At 33.9% G+C, this 20,316-nt stretch overlaps 1 protein-coding gene across 1 annotated transcript; it reads right to left on the bottom strand.

Moving 5' to 3' along the window:
• Positions 1-5,591: 5,591 nt before the first annotated feature.
• On the bottom strand, positions 5,592-7,722 carry LOC108215842 (uncharacterized). The gene has a single exon (XM_017388433.2). The coding sequence runs from the start codon at positions 7,573-7,575 to the stop codon at positions 5,848-5,850; it is 1,728 nt and encodes a 575-aa protein (XP_017243922.1). The 5' UTR covers positions 7,576-7,722; the 3' UTR covers positions 5,592-5,847.
• Positions 7,723-20,316: the final 12,594 nt, after the last annotated feature.

The raw sequence follows: 20,316 nt of genomic DNA, 5'->3' as shown, positions 1-20,316 counted from the left end.
CTTGTATATCTAGCCAACTTAGACACAGAATATGAGATATCTGGTCTAGTACAGTTAGCAAGATACTGCAAGCTCCCAATAATCTGAGAATACCTTAACTGAGACACAGGAACTCCAGAAGTATTCTTGACAAGGGCAACTTTAGGATCATAGGGTGTACTAGCGATTCTACACTGTGAATAACCATATTTCTCAAGTATAGATTTCTCTATATAATGAGATTGAGTCAAGGTTATTCCTTCAGTTGACTGAATCAGTTTGATTCCAAGAATCACACTAGCCTCCCCCATATCCTTCATTTCAAAGTGCCTTTTTAAGAATGCTTTTGTCTCGTTAATAATCTCAATATTGGTTCCAAACAATAAGATGTCATCCACATATAGGCATAAAATGACATACTCACTACCTTTAACTTTGGTGTAGACACACTTATCATTTTCATTAACTACATAACTGAATGGCAATACAGTATCATCAAACTTTTTATGCCAATCCCTGGGAGCTTGTTTCAAGCCATAGATGGACTTGATTAACTTACATACTTTCCTTTCATTGCCAGATGCAACAAATCCCTCAGGCTGATCCATATAAATCTCTTCTTCAAGTTCACCATGAAGAAAAGCTGTCTTTACATCCATCTGATGGATGATAAGACCATGGACCGAAGCCAATGCTATAAGCATACGGATTGTTACCATCCTAGCAACCGGAGAGTATGTGTCAAAGTAATCAATTCCTTCTTTTTGCTTAAACCCCTTTGCCACCAGTCTAGCTTTGTACTTATCTATTGAGCCGTCAGGGTTTAACTTCCTCTTGAAGACCCACTTGCACCCAATAGTAGAGCACCCAGGAGGGAGATCAACCAACTCCCATGTTCCATTAGAAACAATAGAGTCAATTTCACTCTTTACAGCGCCCTTCCAATGCCTAGACTCCGAAGAGTCCATAGCCTGTCGGAAAGTTAAAGGTTCGTCCTCGACATTGTAAGTGATAAAATCACTTCCAAAATCCTTAACTACCTTTGCACGCTTACTTCTCCTTGGTTCCTCTACTTCATTAGGAGTAGAACTGCTACCAGGTTCCGCCCCCACATTTGTCATCTTTTCCACATAATCGGGAATAGAACTTGATGTGTGAGTAGGATCATTGGTCTCTTGAGGTATACCAGTCTTCATAGGGTAGACATCCTCAAAGAATGTAGCATCACGAAATTCAACTATCGTATTAACCACTATACCATCTATGTCAGATTTTATTACTAAAAATCTCATAGCTGTAGTGGTCTCAAGATAGCCCAGAAAGATACAATCAACAGTCTTTGGACCTAGTTTCTTTCTCTTGTGTTCAGGGACAAGCACCTTAGCAAGGCACCCCCACACACGAAGATACTTAAGACTAGTCATCCTGCCTTTCCATAACTCTAAAGGTGTCTTATCCATGTGTTTCAGAGGAACTCTATTCAAAATATGGCAAGCCGTATTTAGAGCCTCTCCCCACATGTATTTAGGCAACCCAGAGTTAATAAGCATACTATTAATCATATCTTTAAATGTTCTGTTCTTTCGCTCAGCGACCCCATTAGACTCAGGTGTGTATGGTGGAGTAACTTCATGAACTATACCATTGTTTTCACAAAATTCATTAAAGGAGTTACTTGTATACTCACCACCTCTGTCAGATCTCAAACGTTTAAGTACCTTACTAGTTTGTTTTTCTACTTCAGTTTTATATATAATGAATTTACTAAGTGCTTCATCCTTATGTTTAAGTAAATAAACATAACAATATCTACTACGATCATCTATAAAGGTAATGAAGTATCTAAACTGGTCCTTAGTCAACACACCACCAAATTCACAAATATCAGTGTGTACTAAATCTAACAAGTCTGAATCCCTAACAATGTTATGAAAAGGTTTCCTTATTTGTTTAGCTGACACACATACTTGACATTTAGAATTCTTTTCTATGGTATGTTTTGGAATCAACTCTAAGTTCATCATATTCTTAAGAGCACCAAAGTTTAAGTGACCTAGTCTAGCATGCCATAAACTTGAGGATTCAACACAATTCACAGAAGGAAGAATAACATTATTTAATGTACCCAAAACGGGTTCAGCATTTATTACAAACAAACCATTTGACAAGTAACCCTTGCCAAAAAATGTACCAGTGTGAATAAGAACTACTTTATTACATTTGAAGGAAATTTCAAAGCCATTGGAAACTAAACAGCTTCCACTTATTATATTTCTACGCATGTCGGGAACATAATGCACTCTAGTTAGGGATAGAATACGTCCAGAAGGGAACTTCAGGTCTACGTTTCCTATTCCATGTACTTGAGCAGCACTAGCATTCCCCATCGTCACTGTCAAGCTATGACTCTGTTGATAAGATACAAATAGACTAATATCAGCACAAATATGCACATTAGCTCCAGTATCTATCAACCATTCATTTGACAGATAGGTAGAAAATAATACAGGGTTGTAGGAAACATACCGGTCTGCGTTGGTTTCAGAAGCCGTGGCCTCACCAACAACCATGTTCACTACGGGCCCACTTGTAGTTGCAAGCACAGCATTCGCTTGTGCTACCACCTCAGCCTTCTTCGCCTTCTTTGTAGGGCAGTCCTTACTCCAGTGCCCAACCTGCCCACAAGACCAACACGGTTTGTTTGCCTTGGGTTTCTTGGCCTTGTCCTTGTCACTCTTAGGTTTATTAGCGCTAACTTTCTTAGCCACACCCTTCCTTTTCTGTCCTACAGTTGCTACATTTACCTTCGAGCTCCCGGCCTCAGTTGGCATCACATGTCCTTGTTTGGACTTGTGTTGTTCTTGAACCGAGATGTCCAGCATAAGGTTGGTCCAGGTGATCTCTCCTTTCTGTCTTTTCAGGGAGAGAGAGAACTCCTCCCAAGACTTCGGAAGTTTTTCAATCACACTCATAACCTTGAACTTTTCAGGGAGGTCCATTCCGGACTCCTTCAAAGCATGCACTATCATCTCGAATTCATGCACTTGCTCAGTCATGGACTTGTTGTCCACCAGCTTGAATTCAAGGAACTTAGCCACAGAATACTTCTCAAGACCCTGAGAGTCATATTATGTGTCTGGTCCAGCTTCTCCCATAAGAGCTTTGCAGAGTAGGCATCAGAGGAATACACATCAAACAATGTGTTAGTGAGAGCAGCCAGAATGGCCGCCCTGGCCACACCATCCTTCTCAGCCCACTTCGCAAAGCCCTTAACAGTTTCAGCTTTCTCTTGATCCACCACTGGTTTCTCATACTCCACAACAGGCCACAGACCCTTTACAGTCAACCACAATTTCATTCTTTTCTGCCAGCGAGAAAAGCCTACACCACCATTGAACTTCTCTGGCAAGCCAGTTAATTCAACGGCTTGTGGAAAACTGTAAGTGGTCCAATCAATGGCCACAGCAGATGCACCAGAACTACTACCAGCACCAACAACGGGAACCTCAGTTTCGCTCGACATTATGCTTAATATTATATAACAAACTATCTCTTCAAGATTGTTGGAAAACAAGACTATTATAGCAACATAGTGGCAGTTATATATCATATTATACAAGCCAAGGCCAAGCAAATCGAAACAAAACGTGAAGGTAAAAAGCATGCATATCAGTGACTGCAAGAGGAAAGAAAGAATAGAATATATACCCGTAACCATAGCTTATGCAGACTGATAACGAAACAGAAGCCAACAACAGGTACAACACAGAACACAAAAGATCAGCTGAGTCGTCAGGCCTTATACGAAGACCTGACTGCTCTTGAAGAGATAGTTGCCCCCACCTGCTGCGTTGGGATGCTTGCAACACCTCCTCCAGGATAAAACAGCTCCGAGCTTTGGCTAAGCAGCACCTCCAAAGCTCAACAACGACTGACTCCTCACTCGCCGGAAAACAACTACTGACTGACTGTGTTTGGGAGAGAGAGCAGAGAGGAAGAAGAGAAGAGAATGTAGGGTGTGGTGTGTAAAACTCAGCAGCTTAGTCCTCTATTTATACTAGAGGCTAAGTGTAACTGACCACCCCGAATTTAATATATGAATTAAACTGCACATTTAAAATAAATCAAAACTGACGATTTATTATAATGTAACAGCTGATATATTAATCCACACATTAAACCAGCCGTTTTATATATATATATATTTTAATTTCTGAATATATATCATCAGTTACAAGTCCAGGTTCATTGTATCTGACTTAGCCCAATTATGCAATCCGACCCAGTCCAATTGAGCCCAACAGACACAACCCAGCCCAACTGATAAATAAATTCTAATTAAAATATTATATTAAACCAATACGAAATAAAATTCCCCGCCCAGGTCGCCTCGCGTACGCGAGACGCCGAGACATTCGCCCAAATCGCCCTTCGACCCGACCCGACCCGACCCGACCCGTGTCGTGCCGTGCCGTGCCGTGCCGTGCCGTGCCGTGCCGTGCCGAGCCGAGCCGAGCCGAGCCGAGGCGTGGCGGGGCGTGGCGGCGGCGGCGGCGCGCGCGTGGGCTCGTGAGAACACCACGCACCATAACACACCTTAGTAGTTGTGCACTACCCATGTGTGTTATACTATATAAAGCCAACACCCCCTTTATTTCTTTCAATGTGGGACAAACAACATTCTCAAACACAAGCTCTCTCAAGCTACTAACTTCAACTTCATTTCTCTTATGGATTTCATTAAGAAAATTCTTAAACCCATACATGAAAGTTTAAGTTCCGATATCTAGAAACAACTTCCAATTATTAGATTATGGAATTAACAACAAGAACATAATAAAATTATGAGCTTAAAACTCCATTTTCTAACAATATAAACAATGATGAGAAGACAAAGTTGACTAGTACGTTTGCAATGAAGAAGCCTGGCTTGTGACTATCACGTATACATTAACAGTTATTGTGATGGTGTACATGAGATTCACAGGTTTAGGTGCTATTCAAGGGAGTCAATATCTTGCAGTTTCACCCGGACACTGTGTTAATTTTCATCCTAATTCTCTTAGTTATTAAAAATTTTAAATATTAATCATTGTGTTTTCCACAGGCTATGCTTGACATTATTTTATTTTATTTTTTTGTAAAGGGCTATGCTTGACATAATTAATTAAGAAGTTTTCACTATTACAATCATTTAATTTGATCTCTTTTAAATAATCTTTTCCATTTAATATAATAAGTTTTCGGTTTGAATTGCCTGCTTGTTTGAGTAATTTTATATTATAGATAATCTATAATTCATTTAAAAATAATAATTAAAAAATTGATCATTTATTTATTTTAATGTTAAAAATGATTTTTATTAAAAGGAAAATACAACCAACTTGGTGGATTTATAGTTTTCTAGGCCTTGGGACCTCTAGCTATACAGCTGTGTAGCACATGACATTTGCTTAGCCAAAAAAAAAAAAAAAAAAAAAACTATACACAAGAATTAAGAAAATTGCCAACAAAGTGTTGGTGCAGTAGTAGAGCTTTTGTACCCGCTTGCGGGAGGGGGGAGTTCACTCCCCACGTGTGCGCGTGTGTCATTAATTAGCAAAAAAAAAGAATTAAGAAAATTAGAATACTTATGTAAATTAACCAATGAGTGGGCTGACCGGAGGCCGAGGGCACAGACTTGACTCCCCTCCTCAGTCCTCTCAAATGGCATGTGTGCCATGTTCTAATGTGTTACTCACCATTGAACATGCAACAATTGCTTTTTGTAACTTATCATCACAACTTTATAATTGTACAAAATTCAAATCTGAATCCTTAAAAGAAACATCTCTGACAATGTAGAATTCTCATCACTTAGTGTAGCCTTTACTGCACTTCACCAGTTGAAGACAAACCAACTTCTTTCTGTGTAACAATTTCTTGATCTTTGAACTTCTTGTAGATATCACTTCTGTAAAAGGCTTGGGTTCTTACCACCAAGATTAATGAAACAAGAGATCCAAAAAATGTCACACTTGCTAAAATTATAAAAGCTGTCCTATAACATTTGGCTCCTATGCAAATCAGCTCCTTAACATCTGATCTTTTCAGTCCCTTCGCAGCTAGATCTTTCACTGCTTCTTTGTCGTAGAGAGGTCCAGTAACCTTCACATTCAGTATGTATGAGCCGAGTGGACTAGCCAATTGCCCACAATTGAAAAGTGTGGAGTAGTATTTTAGCCCAAATAACTCCGAAATAATGGCAAATATTAGTGGAAGTTGAGCACCAAATGAGAAACCAATGATTATTGATGCAACATAAACTGATCCGGGGATTGGAAAGGCAATCAGAAGGTGGCCTATACTTGATAGAAGTAGAATTATTGTCATCATAAGTGGCCTCGGAAATTTGTAAGTTACAAGTAGGCTTTCAGAGACAAAACCTGCAAAAATCCTCCCAAAGTAATTCCATATGCTTAGGAGTGACACAAATGTTTTGATAGTTTTTGTGGGATATCCTAGAGACTCGCCAATCTGTCCCAGATTGTCAACGGCAGTTAAACTAGATCCAAGTCCACAAAGCGAAAACAAGAAGAGAACTAACATATCAGTACTGAGAAGTGCTTGAAAGATTGTGTAATCTTCCCCTCTTGGTGGTTTCTTGAATACGTTGCTACAACAGGGTGTTTCGGGTTCTTGAGTCTTTGTCATCTCTGTCGATGGAGCTGAAATTGGTTTTTCAACAACAATTGTAGGACTGAGGGGTTCTTTTTGTTGTTTCCATATGAGTAATTCTTCCCTAATGGCAATAAAAAGGGGGACAAAGAGTAAAGCACAAACAACTGTAGAACTTCCGGCATAAGCTGCTCTTGGAAAACTAACCAATTTTTGTGCTATGGTCATAGCCATGAGAAAAAGTGCTAGCACTATTGAAACATAGAGGAATTGATAGAAAATTTTGAGTTCATTTTGTTGCTGCTTAACTACCTTCATTTCACGAATCACATAGACAAAAACAATAGATAATGCAGCCGGAAGCCAAGCTATGAGTAGAATAAGTGATTTCGAGTCATTACCATAGACAGCCAAGTACAATTGTGTCATAATCGCTCCACTTAATCCGGTGAAACCTTTCAGAAGTCCCAACATAATTCCTCTGCTCTCGGGGAAGTTCCGAATGGCAGTAACTAAAGCTCCAGTATTAGCGAAATTCTGAGAAGTTGCACCAATGCATATGTAAATACACATTTGCCAAACTTTAGGCTTTGAGATCTTGCGAGTGACACTCAACCAAATCATGAAGTATCCCCCAAAATTCAACATTGATCCGACTAGTAAAACAAACCATGTTGGAGTAACCTCGGCTAGAAGTCCCGAGGGGACTCCAACATTAGCACCAAGATCTTTGAAAAAGCCGAGCAGAGTAATAGTGGTTTGGTCATAGCCGAGACTGGATTTAATGTCTTTGGAATATACTCCGAAAAGATAAGTAGCTCCTGCTCCTGCCATGATAAGAAACGTTGCGAAAAGTGAAAACCATCGTCCTCGGACAACCTGAGATGTGAACCGCCATGCCGTGCTGCTAGCAAAGGCAAAATTTGGTGCCTCAAACATGGTTGATATGGTGGTATGGATAAGGGGGAAGAGGGATCAGAAGAGAAGTCTAAAAGAAGTTGGCAAAATTATCTGTTTACGAGCAGGCCTTTGAAAATGAGTGTGTATTGGGTCACTTGTGAGTTATGATTGATTAGTATGAGTGCGTGTGAACATGATTTGTGTCTTTTGAAATTTTTTGACTCACTGTATCTGCCAAAGTTTTGATATGTCAACTTTAGGAGTCCACTTTTTTTAATACCTAAAGTAAATTACAGATTTCCTAAACTAAAAAATTGAACAACATGCTATTAAAGTATTGATTAGAGCAGATTATATGGGTAGTTCACAGGACTGTCTTACATGGCCTAATAATTCACATTGATTAGATAATCTCCTCACGGTCATCTGTCACGGGTCCTTATTTATTAGTAAAATCATAAATATATCTCGTAGAATATAATTACTTATTCTTTATATAATTTAAGCTATTTTTGTTTGATTAGCACAATATTTGATTATATTAATACATAAATTATCTTATATACCGAAGGCGAAAATAGTAATATCGGGTTTGTTAAATCATAATATTAAATATTTGGTGTAACAATTAACATAAATTTATCAAATATTTTAGTTAACTATTTAGTCATTATATTGTCAAATATACTAGCTTTGTATTAAATATACAATGTACTACCAATTTAGAAAAGCTAACTATATACTCTAGTCATTAATACTGCATGCCAAAACAGATAACCAAATAGTTGTCGTTCATCCGAGAGGTGAAAACTCCGTACCTCTGCCTAGCAAAAGCTCCATAGAAGCCGCATTTTGAAGTTTTGGACACTGTTTAAATTCTGGCTACTCATTTTTCTAAAATAATGTCTTATTTTAATATAAAAGTATATATTTATATTCTTTTCTCTATAATAAGTATTTAATGGATATTTAATATTCACATTTCATAAATAAGTACCTATTTTTAGATAAAATTGTTTTTAAATATATTTTATAAAATAAAATTATATTTTAAAAATGAAATAAGAGAGCTTATATATGTCTCCAAATAAAAAACATTTTAAGTTAATCAGTCTGTCTATGCCAAAAGGACCATATTCGAGGCTAAACTAATGAAACCGGTTGTCATTCTTTCTTTATAGGGCCATACAATAGAACTGATGTAGGCCTTGCTAAAAAATGCGTATATATTTAGGCCCACACATTGAGGCCATGCTTTAAAGTGGGTTGGAAAATTTGAAATGGTCTTGAATTAGTTTAGGACCTTGTCCATGCAAAGATAATTATTTGTCATAGTCCAAGAACATGTTTGGCCCTCATGCTTCAAGAATTTTTGGGTTAAGTAACTAATACAAAATCAAGAAGAAAAATACTTAAAATTTACAAGTGCATACAAGTTTCTTTTTTTCCTTTTTATTTATACGATTGTTTGATTCTAACACACATATATATATATTTTGATATCTTGATTATAGAGTAGTGTTATGTACCCCAAATTTTATTGTCAATTTGCTTTTTCAAATGATGTAGCATACAAACAGACTAATTTTAACTAGGTGATTGATGTGCATACATGATGTCCATTATTATTAGTGTGATTTGAACCACTAGATTTGAAGTTTGAAAACACTTTTTGGGATAACTAGTATTTTCCCTTGATTATATAATATTATTAATTTTATGAACTTTTTATAAAATAAAATATTAATTAGATGTTTTAGTTTAAAATAAAAATGATAATATAATTATGCGATCAAAACATCACAAAATATTTTCTTAATATTATAAATAACGTCTCACTTTTGACCGACTAAAAAAATAGTTTTTGAAGTTCTTACTAAAGCATCTTTTTTTAGGAGGAATTAATTTAATAATAAAAGATTTACTTATAAAAAGTAATCGAGCCGAAGAATTATAAAACAGATCACAACGTCGTTGATTAATTTAATTTTCAAGGAGAGACAATAAAATAATTTGATAAAGTTGATATACGTACGTATCCATTTCATCACAATCAATTTGAATTATTGACCGTAATTGCAATCATGTAAAAATTTATATCATTAAATCAAAACTTTAAATATCAAGTCTATCTAACATCTTGCACATTGAATTATACCAAAACAAACAAAAAATACATCAAACTCTCATAAAAATAGGATAAACAAAATCCATATATATTGGGACAGATCTTACCAAAAACGGATTTAATTCACACCAAACAATCTAAAAAGCAATATACTTAATCGATGAGAAGTATTATTGAAAAATAAGAACAAATTAAAAAGATTAACTAATTTATGACTTTTTACCTATGAAAATCAATAAAAATCCCCGACAGCTGATAGGGAAAAAAAGAGCACAACAAGTTTTTTTTTTCTAGAGTATAAATGACGAGAACCGATTTTTTTTCTAAGGAAAATGCTTGGTACCAAAGCAGTGTTCACAGATCTAGATGACAATGTATAATTGGTTCTTCTCACACTAATAACAATGAGAACCCATTTATGCACATCAATTATTCAATTAAAACTAGTCATCTATCCCTCTATATTATTTTGGAAAAAAATTCGATAACAGAATTTGGAGTATGTACCTTACTCCTTTTTCTAAAGACTAGCTTGCTATTAAAAAAGATAAATACTAGTATACCAGTAAATCGGGAGATATCATTTTTAATATCAGGATTTTGATTGAATCGTTAAATTGATATATTTGGATTCAAATATGATTAAAGTCCTTATTAAAATATTGAATTAATATTTTTATTTATTTACATATATAATAATAATGATAATAATAAAATACCTTGGCCTTTTCACTTCCCATTTCTAAACAAAACTCATATTTAGGGATGACAATTTGTACCGAATCGATGGATACCCGATCCGGTTAGGTTTTACCGAACCTGAATATTTCGAATTTGGGTTACAGGTTTGGTTTTGATTTTTAAACCAGAACTATTTTCAGGTTGGGTTCATGTTTATAGCATACCGTTTCGACCCCGACCCCGACCCTGAATCCAATTTAATATATAAATAATATTCTTATATATACATGTAATCTCGCATAATTTAAAGTAGTATTAATACCACATATAACATATTATATTTTTAATACCATACCCAAAAGGATTATAGTTTGTACAAACTATGACATTAAAATCTAATAATACTTAATTATTATCATTAAACATATTTTCAGCAGTATGATTTAAAATAGATATATTATAGACCAAGATTTTGACTGAGATTAGCAGCAGCGATATATATGGGCTGTAATCAGAGGAGAAGCGATATCATTTTGATGCTACAACCTCTTGTTCAACCCTGCGATAGTTCTTATTATTAAATTCTTTCATTCTGGTTATTTTGAGCTAGTGTTGCTTCTCGATGGCGTTACTTCATCACCAATTCCATTTTTAGAAGGCTGATTCATTGACTTCTCTGATCTTTAATTCAATTCCAACAACTTCAACATCGCCAGACTCAAGAGTCCTTTGACTCGAATCAGATGTTAATAATCACTCATAGAGTTTGTGGAAATCAAGATATAATTAGGTAGAGATCCACCCCGAACTCGAAAAAAAGCCAATGAATTCGAATTTGGGTTCAGTGTTTCAGATTTTTCCGGGTTCAGATTTAGATTCGGCTTTGGTAAAGAAAATCGGATTCGGGTTTGATTTTTACCAAATCTGTTTGGCTTTACCCGATTGACATCCCTAAAGTTTTTGATATAAGTTTTAAGTCGTTTTTTTCTCAATCAAAAACATCATATCTGAAATGGACAAAATATATGCGATACTTAAATACGTCGAACCTAAATTAAGGTTCGATAGGCGATACTCATTTTAAATCCCGATTTTACAACAGGAACATTGCTATTTGTGAGAAATGAGTCCTAGCAGCTCTCATCCCTTCATACTGTCGAACCTGGAGACAACGCCACATGCTTAAATATTGGTTCCCCGTCTCCAAAGTCACAATTAAGCTGTACATGTCTCTTCTCCAAGTCCTCTTCTGAACTCTCCTCCTCCTCATTAGTGTGTGTGTGTATGCACTGTGACTTTTTTGTACAATTCCTTTATATACACACAGCATGTGCCTGTTGCTCATCCAGCTCATTGTTCTCTATCAGTAGGGTCTGATGCCCTAATAATGTTCTTATGGTGCGTACAACACTCTGCACCTGAGTCCGGTTAAAATATTCGAAATTCGAAATAATATAATAATTTTATTGTAATACTGGAAAATCAAAACTTCGAAAAACATGATCGCTTAACATTATTAATCAATTCGGACACTATTTTTTATAACGTTAATATCTTAAAAACAAAAAACTACTATAAATTTTAGGAAACCTGTCATCCGAATCCAAAATAAGTATGCACTACCCTACTAGAAAATCCCTAAAAGACAAACACACGCACATCTCACCCACCGCAACAAGTATTATTATTCGATGTTGTTATTATCAGCTGCAAGCGGAATATTTTATACTATTTCAAATGAAAATGCAATGGAACAGGATGGACCTCCATGCATGTGTCATAGTTCTTTTGCCAGGGCATTATTTATATTCGGACCCAATTTGAAGTGGGTCAATTTTAGTTGATATTATCATGATTGGATTCGACCCGCTTCATGTTTAGTACAAAGACTACAATGGTTTAATTTGTAGGGCTGGACCATAACTGGGCCCTATGTTACACCCACCTCATATACAACTCTCGTTTTGTTTTACTATTTGTATTATCCTTGTCTTTCTAATTATATGCTATTTAAGAATGTGGAGAACACCCAATTATTGACACGAGAAATCTTCGAGCTGACCCATTATTTAAAGACAATAACACAAAGTGATAATGGATGCTTAATATTTAAAGACTTTAAATAACACAAGGTGATTATGGATGCTTTAACTTCGGATTTCAAAAACGATTTTGTTTGTGTGTCACTTGTGTGATAATGGACCTCTAATTATGTTTTAAATAAAGGTTCGTGGATATGCACAAGGGGTAGGCTTGAAGATAAAACTTTTATGATTTCATTTAGTAGTCTTGTGTATAGTATGATGAACATCTGAAAAGCTGAATTTTTGTATTGTGTATACTTTTCATGATTAAAAGTTACACCTGGTGCATTGTTTCAAATCACAAAGTAGATTATGTGTTGTATGATAATTGGTAATAAATATGATGGACATTTTTCAGAAATATTTTTTCCTGAAATTTTTTTAAAATATATTTTTCTTGAAAATAAATATTTATATGTTAAATGATAAATATGAAACCTCTTCTTGCCATTTATTCATGAAGACTATAAATAAATATTCCCTCCTATTCATTATATTGGCTACAATTTCAATTTTACTTTCCCAGAACTATCGCCCAAAATTTAGAAAATCAACTTTTAATTATATTAACTTGTTTATAAAATAATATGATTTTGTGGTAATTATTAATATATTTAAGATGATTGAATAAAATATGAAATTGATTGGTGCGTATTTTCCAGATAAAAACAAGTTTTCATCCCGAAAATAAATTAATTTCCCCCATATATATTACTACAGAAAACTTGCATGTTTCAAAGAATATATATAATATTCTTGGATGCGACGTGTCTTTGATTCATTTCAAGGACACCATGATAGATATATGCTCCAACTACTTTTATGTTTGTACATGTTAAAGGGCCTCTTTTTTTAATCTCCACCTTTATCACAAATAGAACTAGTGATTATTTGAGACTGATATTGTTTCTGTATAATATAATAACAGTGCAGAAAAATGTCATATTGCCATATATTCAAACTTTTAATTTCTAAATAAAAACCCTATGTAGGACTATTGGAAGTCGGCATCTTTGAGTCGTAACACTATTATAAGTGGTTGGTGGTTGTTATTTTTTCTAATTTCAACATAAAACAACTTACATATAATTGACTTATATAGGGGCGGTTTGAGTGAGTTTAAAATAAGTGCTTATTATTTAAAATAAATAAGTAGAGTAGAAGTTAGAAACAAGATAAGATTTATAAGTGATTAAAGTGTTTGGGAAATAAGTAGAAGTCTTGAAAAAAAAGTTAGCATTCCTAACGTTTTATAAATGCTTTCTAACTTTTTATACAAACGGTACGAATAAGTGCTTCTAACTTATAAACGGAAAATCTGGCTTAAAATGGAACAACCACGTACTACTCCATTTACTTAAGCTCTACGGCAAGAAGTATAAAACTGTGGTACTATAAAGAGTTTGCTCGGCCCACATTCTACTTTGTTACTTATCGCTAATTTATTTTAATGATACGTTAGTTAAGTCCACTGTCCACCACCCAAAGATAGAGCTCCTGTCACTTGTCTTGCCCAGCATTCTAGAAAACGATATCAACCAAACTAACGTATATCATAATTCTAGAAACATGATTTATAGTTCTAATTAATCCGTAAGGGGTTAATTATCAAACTCATCACTGAAGTGGACAAATGGTATCAACTTCATCACTGATCTCCACGGCGTCTCAAGTTGCTCACTAAACTCGCTTAATAGTATCAAACTCATCACTGCCGTTAAAAAAAATAACGGAGGTTAGACGGAGTGACAGATTGGCGGTTGACGTGGCACATTAATAAAAAAGACTGAAGAAAAACAAATGAAAGAAAAAAAGTATAAAATAGAAATGCCACATAATTTGAAGTTTATATGGAAATAAAGCATGCAAACTTTTTATTAAATTGATTTTAGGATATAATTATCTAAATAAACGTATCGAACTAAATTTTAATATATAATTAACTAAACAATTAAGATTAACTTTTATGTTTTTTATTAGATTATATTTTTGAATAATATTGAAATGTTTTCTCTTATAATAAATTTTATTTATGTGAATATTATTCTTGGCAAAAAAATATTTTCAATTTTTTTTATATCACCAACTTTCTTAAAATTTTAAGAAAAATCTAGATTTAGAACATCAAGAAATTCATTTCGATTTTTAACACTTCTATTTATTTTGGAGTTTCTTGTACCAAACAAAAACATGAAAATAAATATATGTAAATTTAACATATGAGGCAACACATATTGTCCAAATCTTCAAAAACAACACATAATGTTTAAAAATATATTTTTGCCAACAATAATATTCACATAAATAAAATTTATTATAAGATAAAGGGAAAATAGATTTTTTTGCCACTCAGCTTATAATGTTTTTAGAAACTTACCACCCAACTAATTTTTTTATTCTTTTAGTCACTAATGTTAGGTTTGGTTTGGTTTTTAGCCACCAGCTTAGGTTTGGATTTGATTACTAGCATTATGATAATTTTTTGTATCATCATTTATACATAGCGATAGTATCTAATATTTTGATGATGTGTCGTATGTTTATATCCTTATATATATAGCAATAGTAATATAAAATGAGCCGATGAAAAATTAAAATCAAGAATAATAGTAACATTATTATTACTCCCTCCGTCCTTCTCATTAGTTTACAAATTTTCTCTAGTGCTTAGCATGTATTTAAGATTCTTATAAAACATAGTTTCATAACTTATTTTTGTGTGTAAAAATTCAAACGCTGAATTTTCATTCGGAAGAAAAAAATAAAGTTATATATGAAACTACATCTTTTAAAGGCTATATAATGCGTGTAAAATTCTAATCATCCAAGGTAAGCGACCTTGAAGACATAAAAAGTACTACATATAAAAATACAAACATATATCAAATCATCAAAATATTACCGACTACCACTATATTTTAATAATGATACACATAAAATGTAATGCTAATAATCAAATCTTAACCTAACTTCAGTGACAAAAAAAGAGCTAAATCTAACACTAGTGAGTAAAATAAAAAAATTATAGTTCAGTGGTTAGTTTCTAAAAACGCAATAAGTTTAGTGACAAAAAAAATTATCATAATTCTGGTAATCAAATCCGAACCTAAGTTGGTGGCTAAAAATAAAACCAAACCTAACATAAGTGACTAAAAGAATAAAAAAATTAGTTGGGTGGTAAGTTTCTAAAAACACTATAAGTTGAGTGGCAAAAAAATCTATTTTCCCTAAGATAAAACATTTCAATATTATTCAAAAATAATTATAATCTAATAAAAAACATAAAAGTTAATCTTAATTGTTTAGTTAATTTTATATTAAAATTTAGTTCCATACATTTATTTAGATAATTATATCCTAAAATCAATTTAATAAAAAGTTTGCATTCTTGATTTCCATATAAACTTCAAATTATGTGGCATTTCTATTTTCTACTTTTTTTAAATTTTTTTCATTTGTTTTTCTTCAGTCCTTTTTATTAATGCGCCACGTCAACCGCCAATCTGTCACGTTTAACCTCCGTTACTTTTTTTAACGGCAGTGATGAGTTTGATACCATTAAGCGAGTTTAGTGAGCAACTTGAGACCCCGTGGAGATCAGTGATGAAATTGATATCATTTGCCCACTTCAGTGATGAGTTTGATAATTAACCCCTTACGGATGACACACTGCAAGCTGACTGACAGTAGATTTGAAATAGTTTAGATTATATTTAAATATTGTAAATGAGAAAAAGAAATTTTGAATTCTTTAATTATAACATCATTCGAATTTGTTAGATAAACATAAAAATAAGTCTAATTACAATAATTTTGTGGGACTGAATTGATTCTAACAAAATTTAACAAAACTTTTGTATGTATAAATTTATTTTTAAGTTGATGGGAGTAGTTTATATTTATTAAAATATTACTATATATATAATCACCTTTGATTTTTCACTCCGTCTTGAAAATATTTAGGATCAGTTTTATTATTGTATATTTAAATAAAAGAGTTCAATGCTTCTGCATTAAACATCATGATTCATGCCTAATTTTAAAATATACTCCCTCCGTCCTTTTTTATCTGTTCATTTTGGGGAAAAAAACACATACCAAGAAATAATTAATTGTATAAACTTTTTCATTAAATACCTCTAATTAATATCTTGAAAATGGTGGAATACCCCTACTTTATGTCTTGAAAACATGAATTCAACCAAGTTTTAAATAAGTCAAGCCTTGAAAATTGAAATTATGGAGATATATTTGAAAAATTATCATTAAATTAGTTTTGAAAGTATAAATATACAGATAAATAGGGACAATTTTTTACTTCCAAAATGGACTAATAAATATAGGGACGGAGGGAGTAATATACAGAGTTAAATGGTTCTCAAAATAATTTCTTACTTTGACGCAACACAAACACTTGTAATTGTGTCGGGCCAGTTGTTGCTACGACATATATAGAGCGGAGGAAATTAAATCAACCCCTTTAAGCACTCGGTACAAGCCTGCAAGGCTGCAACAGCGAAAAGACATGCAAATGAGAGTAGACGTAGTGATCCTGAAATATGTGTGTGCTGTATATTTGGTTCGAGCATTAAACATGATTAGCTAAGCATGCTTCACATCTAATCCACGTATCACAGTCTTTCACGACTCTTATCCACCGGGGCATAACTTTTTGACGAGACTGCGCCACCTAATTAGTGGAAGAGATTAGGTGTTTAGATTATCTAAGGGATTAGGTGTTATCATTAAATTCTGAGTAGGGCTAACTGCACATAATTGTGTACATAAAATATGTATATAATAATGTGGCAAGTGATGTGGTGGGTTTTAATTGAAGTTGTTGGTAAAGACAGGAGCTCATTCCAACTAAAACTCACCACATATCATTATGTCCATATTTTTATATACAATTATGTGCACCAAGCAATTTTTCTTAAATTCTTCCGGTTTATTCATGGTCTTACAAGTACTCCTCAGAAACGCTTTACTTGGTTATTTTTATTTGTTCACCTAGTGCATCGTTTATTAGTTTCATGATTTTCGAAAAAAATATGATAGAGAGTAAGATTGCAAAAATTGTCACGGGACTTTCCTCAAATATTGATACGTAGGTGTGAATGTGATGGTCGTAGGATCTTATATGATAGAGCTGTAATTCGAGGCGGGTGGCTCGCGAGCTCGCCCGGCTTGAACTCGTTTAAGTGGGCTCGGCTCGACTCGACTCGTTAAACGAGCCGAGTTCGGACAAAGGGTTCGGTTTGTTTAATTAAACGAGTCGGCTCGACTCGACTCGTGAAATTAAACGAGTTGAGTTCGGGTAGAGGTTTGGCCTCGATTAAGTGTAAAATTATACGAGCTGGCTCGCTCGACTCGTTAAAACCGGCTCGTTTAGCTAAACGAGCTGGCTCGACTCGACTCATGAAATTAACCGAGTCGAGTTCGGACAAAAATTTAGGCTCGATTAGTTACTCGAGCCGGCTCGGCTCAACTCGATTAAACTTGGCTCGAATCAGGCTCGGCTCGACTCGAACATCCCTATTATGATATGTAGCTATTATGATAAGTTTTTGTAGGTTAATTAGCGATTGTTTCACATTATTCTATTCTTAAAAAAAATAAGCTTCGCTTAAGTTACGATTTTTTATTTTATGACGACTAGCTACACATGTTGCAAGATCTTCATCTAAAATGCAGAATACTTAAACCAGTCAAGATTCATATTGTTAATAGCAGTGTATATACTAGTAATACAACACTTGTATAATAAGACAACTAATCATATGTCTAACAGTAAATTATGTACTCCACTTAACTAACATGATTTAACCTCATACGTCGGGCAGTCGTACCAACGAGCCTCGGGTCTTTTCGATAATTGACTTAAAAAACCAAAAAATCAACAATTAATCCATCCACATATTCTTGCATGATTGCATCCACAAATTTTATGAGGCATCTCCAGCTGTGATCTAAAAATTCAAATTTGAGACAATTTTGCGAAAGACGGAGAAGATTTGTCTATATAGCATAAATTTTACTCTGAATAATCTGGAGAAAAAAAATTATATTGCCAACCAAACCAAAGATTTTGACAGTATATTAGCCGACTTAAGTTTGGAGTTTACTTTCATTTAGAAATGTCAATATTTATGAGTGCTGCTCTTGCTGACAATAATTTGAGTATTTAATTCGTATAAGTATAATTTCATAAATTATTTTAATCACTTTTATTCTAATAAAAATATAGTATTTGAACTTTTATGTTTCCCTTTCAAAAAAGAAAACTTTTATTTTTCAAAAATAAATTATATAAGTATTATTTATACACCTTTTAGAATATGTGTCAAATACCGGAAAAGAATCCGTAAAAAAATAATTAAGACAAAGATATAAATTTACAAATTTGAAAAGTTTATTTTTATATTAGCCAACCAAATCAAATACTTCCTCTGGTCCTTATTATAAGGCACCAAGACTTTTTGCACACAATTTTAGGTGCTTTGACCACCTACTTAAAATTATTATTTTTTAAATTTTCTTTTTTGGAATTAAAATATATATCATATATTTTAATTTAAAAAAAATAATTTTAAGTAGGTGGTCAAAACACCTAAAATTGTGTGCAAAAAATCTTGGTGCCTTATAATAAAGACCAGAGGAAGTATTTGATAGTATTTCAGCCGAGTTAAAATTTTGAGTTCGATTTAATTTTAACATTGTTCATATTTGTCAACGAGTGCTCAATGCTAACAATAATGGGAGTCGAATTTAGTTCACATTCGTTAGGGGTGTAATTTAGGAGTGCTCGGTTTGACAATAATGGGAGTCGAATTTAGTTCACATTCGCCAGGGGTGTAATTCGGGTTGAGCCAGTCGAGTTTCGAGTTGGGCGTAATTCGAGCCGAAATTAATCAAGCAGAGCCGAGCCGGCTCGTTTAACAAATCGAGTCTAAATCCCTACCCGAACTCGACTCGTTTAATTTTACGAGTCTAGCCGAGCCAGCTCGTTTAGCCAAACGAGTCGGTTTTACTGAGTCGGGCGAGCCGGCTCGTTTAATTTTACACTTAATCGAGCCTAAACCTCTATCCGAACTCGGCTCGTTTAATTTCCCGAATCGAGTCGATCCGTAAATGAGCTCAAACGTTTGCCCGAGCTCGGCTCATTTAACTAAACAAGCTGAATCGAGCCTAGTTAAACGAGTTTGAGCCAGGCGAGCTCGCGAGCCGCGTAGTCGAATTACAGCTCTAACATTCGCAATCACTAGTGATTATAATGTGGAAGTCCATATGATTGAGTTGCTGTATATCAAGCTGAGTTGAACATGCAGATGCATCAATGGGGACAAGTTCACATGCTTAAAAATTGGTTCCTAGCTTCAAAGTCGCAACTTGTACATTAGTACACATTTCTCTATCTTATCTCACGACTCATATCTCCCCTCTCTACTTCTGCTAATAATTGCTCACATGCCTTATCTCCCACCATTATCTCCCGCCTCTCGTTATATGTCAATGACTCGATAATGATAAATCTTTTGCAAACTTTATTCCATATTGACAGAGTATGCAAATTATTTAAATCAAACAAACCGACCCAATTTACTTTCTGTAGACTATATTCTTGTGGAGTTATCAGTTATGTTGAAAATGAATTCTTATTTATATAGGTCCAAGTCTAAGCTCAACTGGATTAGTTTGATCTTTATACTTCCTCTCATTTCCTTACAGTTTTTTTACACCGCTCGATACGCATTTTAGGACGCATATAAAACATAATTTTATAACTAATTTTTAAAATTTTTTTATAAAAATTTAAACATCAAAATTTTATTCTGAAGAAAAACAAAATCCAAAATAATTTATTAAACTACATTTTACGAGAGTATT

Source organism: Daucus carota, chromosome 4, assembly GCF_001625215.2.
Source record: "Daucus carota subsp. sativus chromosome 4, DH1 v3.0, whole genome shotgun sequence".
In the NCBI taxonomy this organism is placed as follows: domain Eukaryota; kingdom Viridiplantae; phylum Streptophyta; class Magnoliopsida; order Apiales; family Apiaceae; genus Daucus; species Daucus carota.
This window is presented reverse-complemented; position numbering and strand designations above follow the sequence as displayed.

What these genes read in the sequence shown, in the direction of transcription:
- LOC108215842 (XM_017388433.2), bottom strand. Translation starts at nt 7,575, where the DNA reads ATGTTTGAGGCACCAAATTTTGCCTTTGCTAGCAGCACGGCATGGCGG.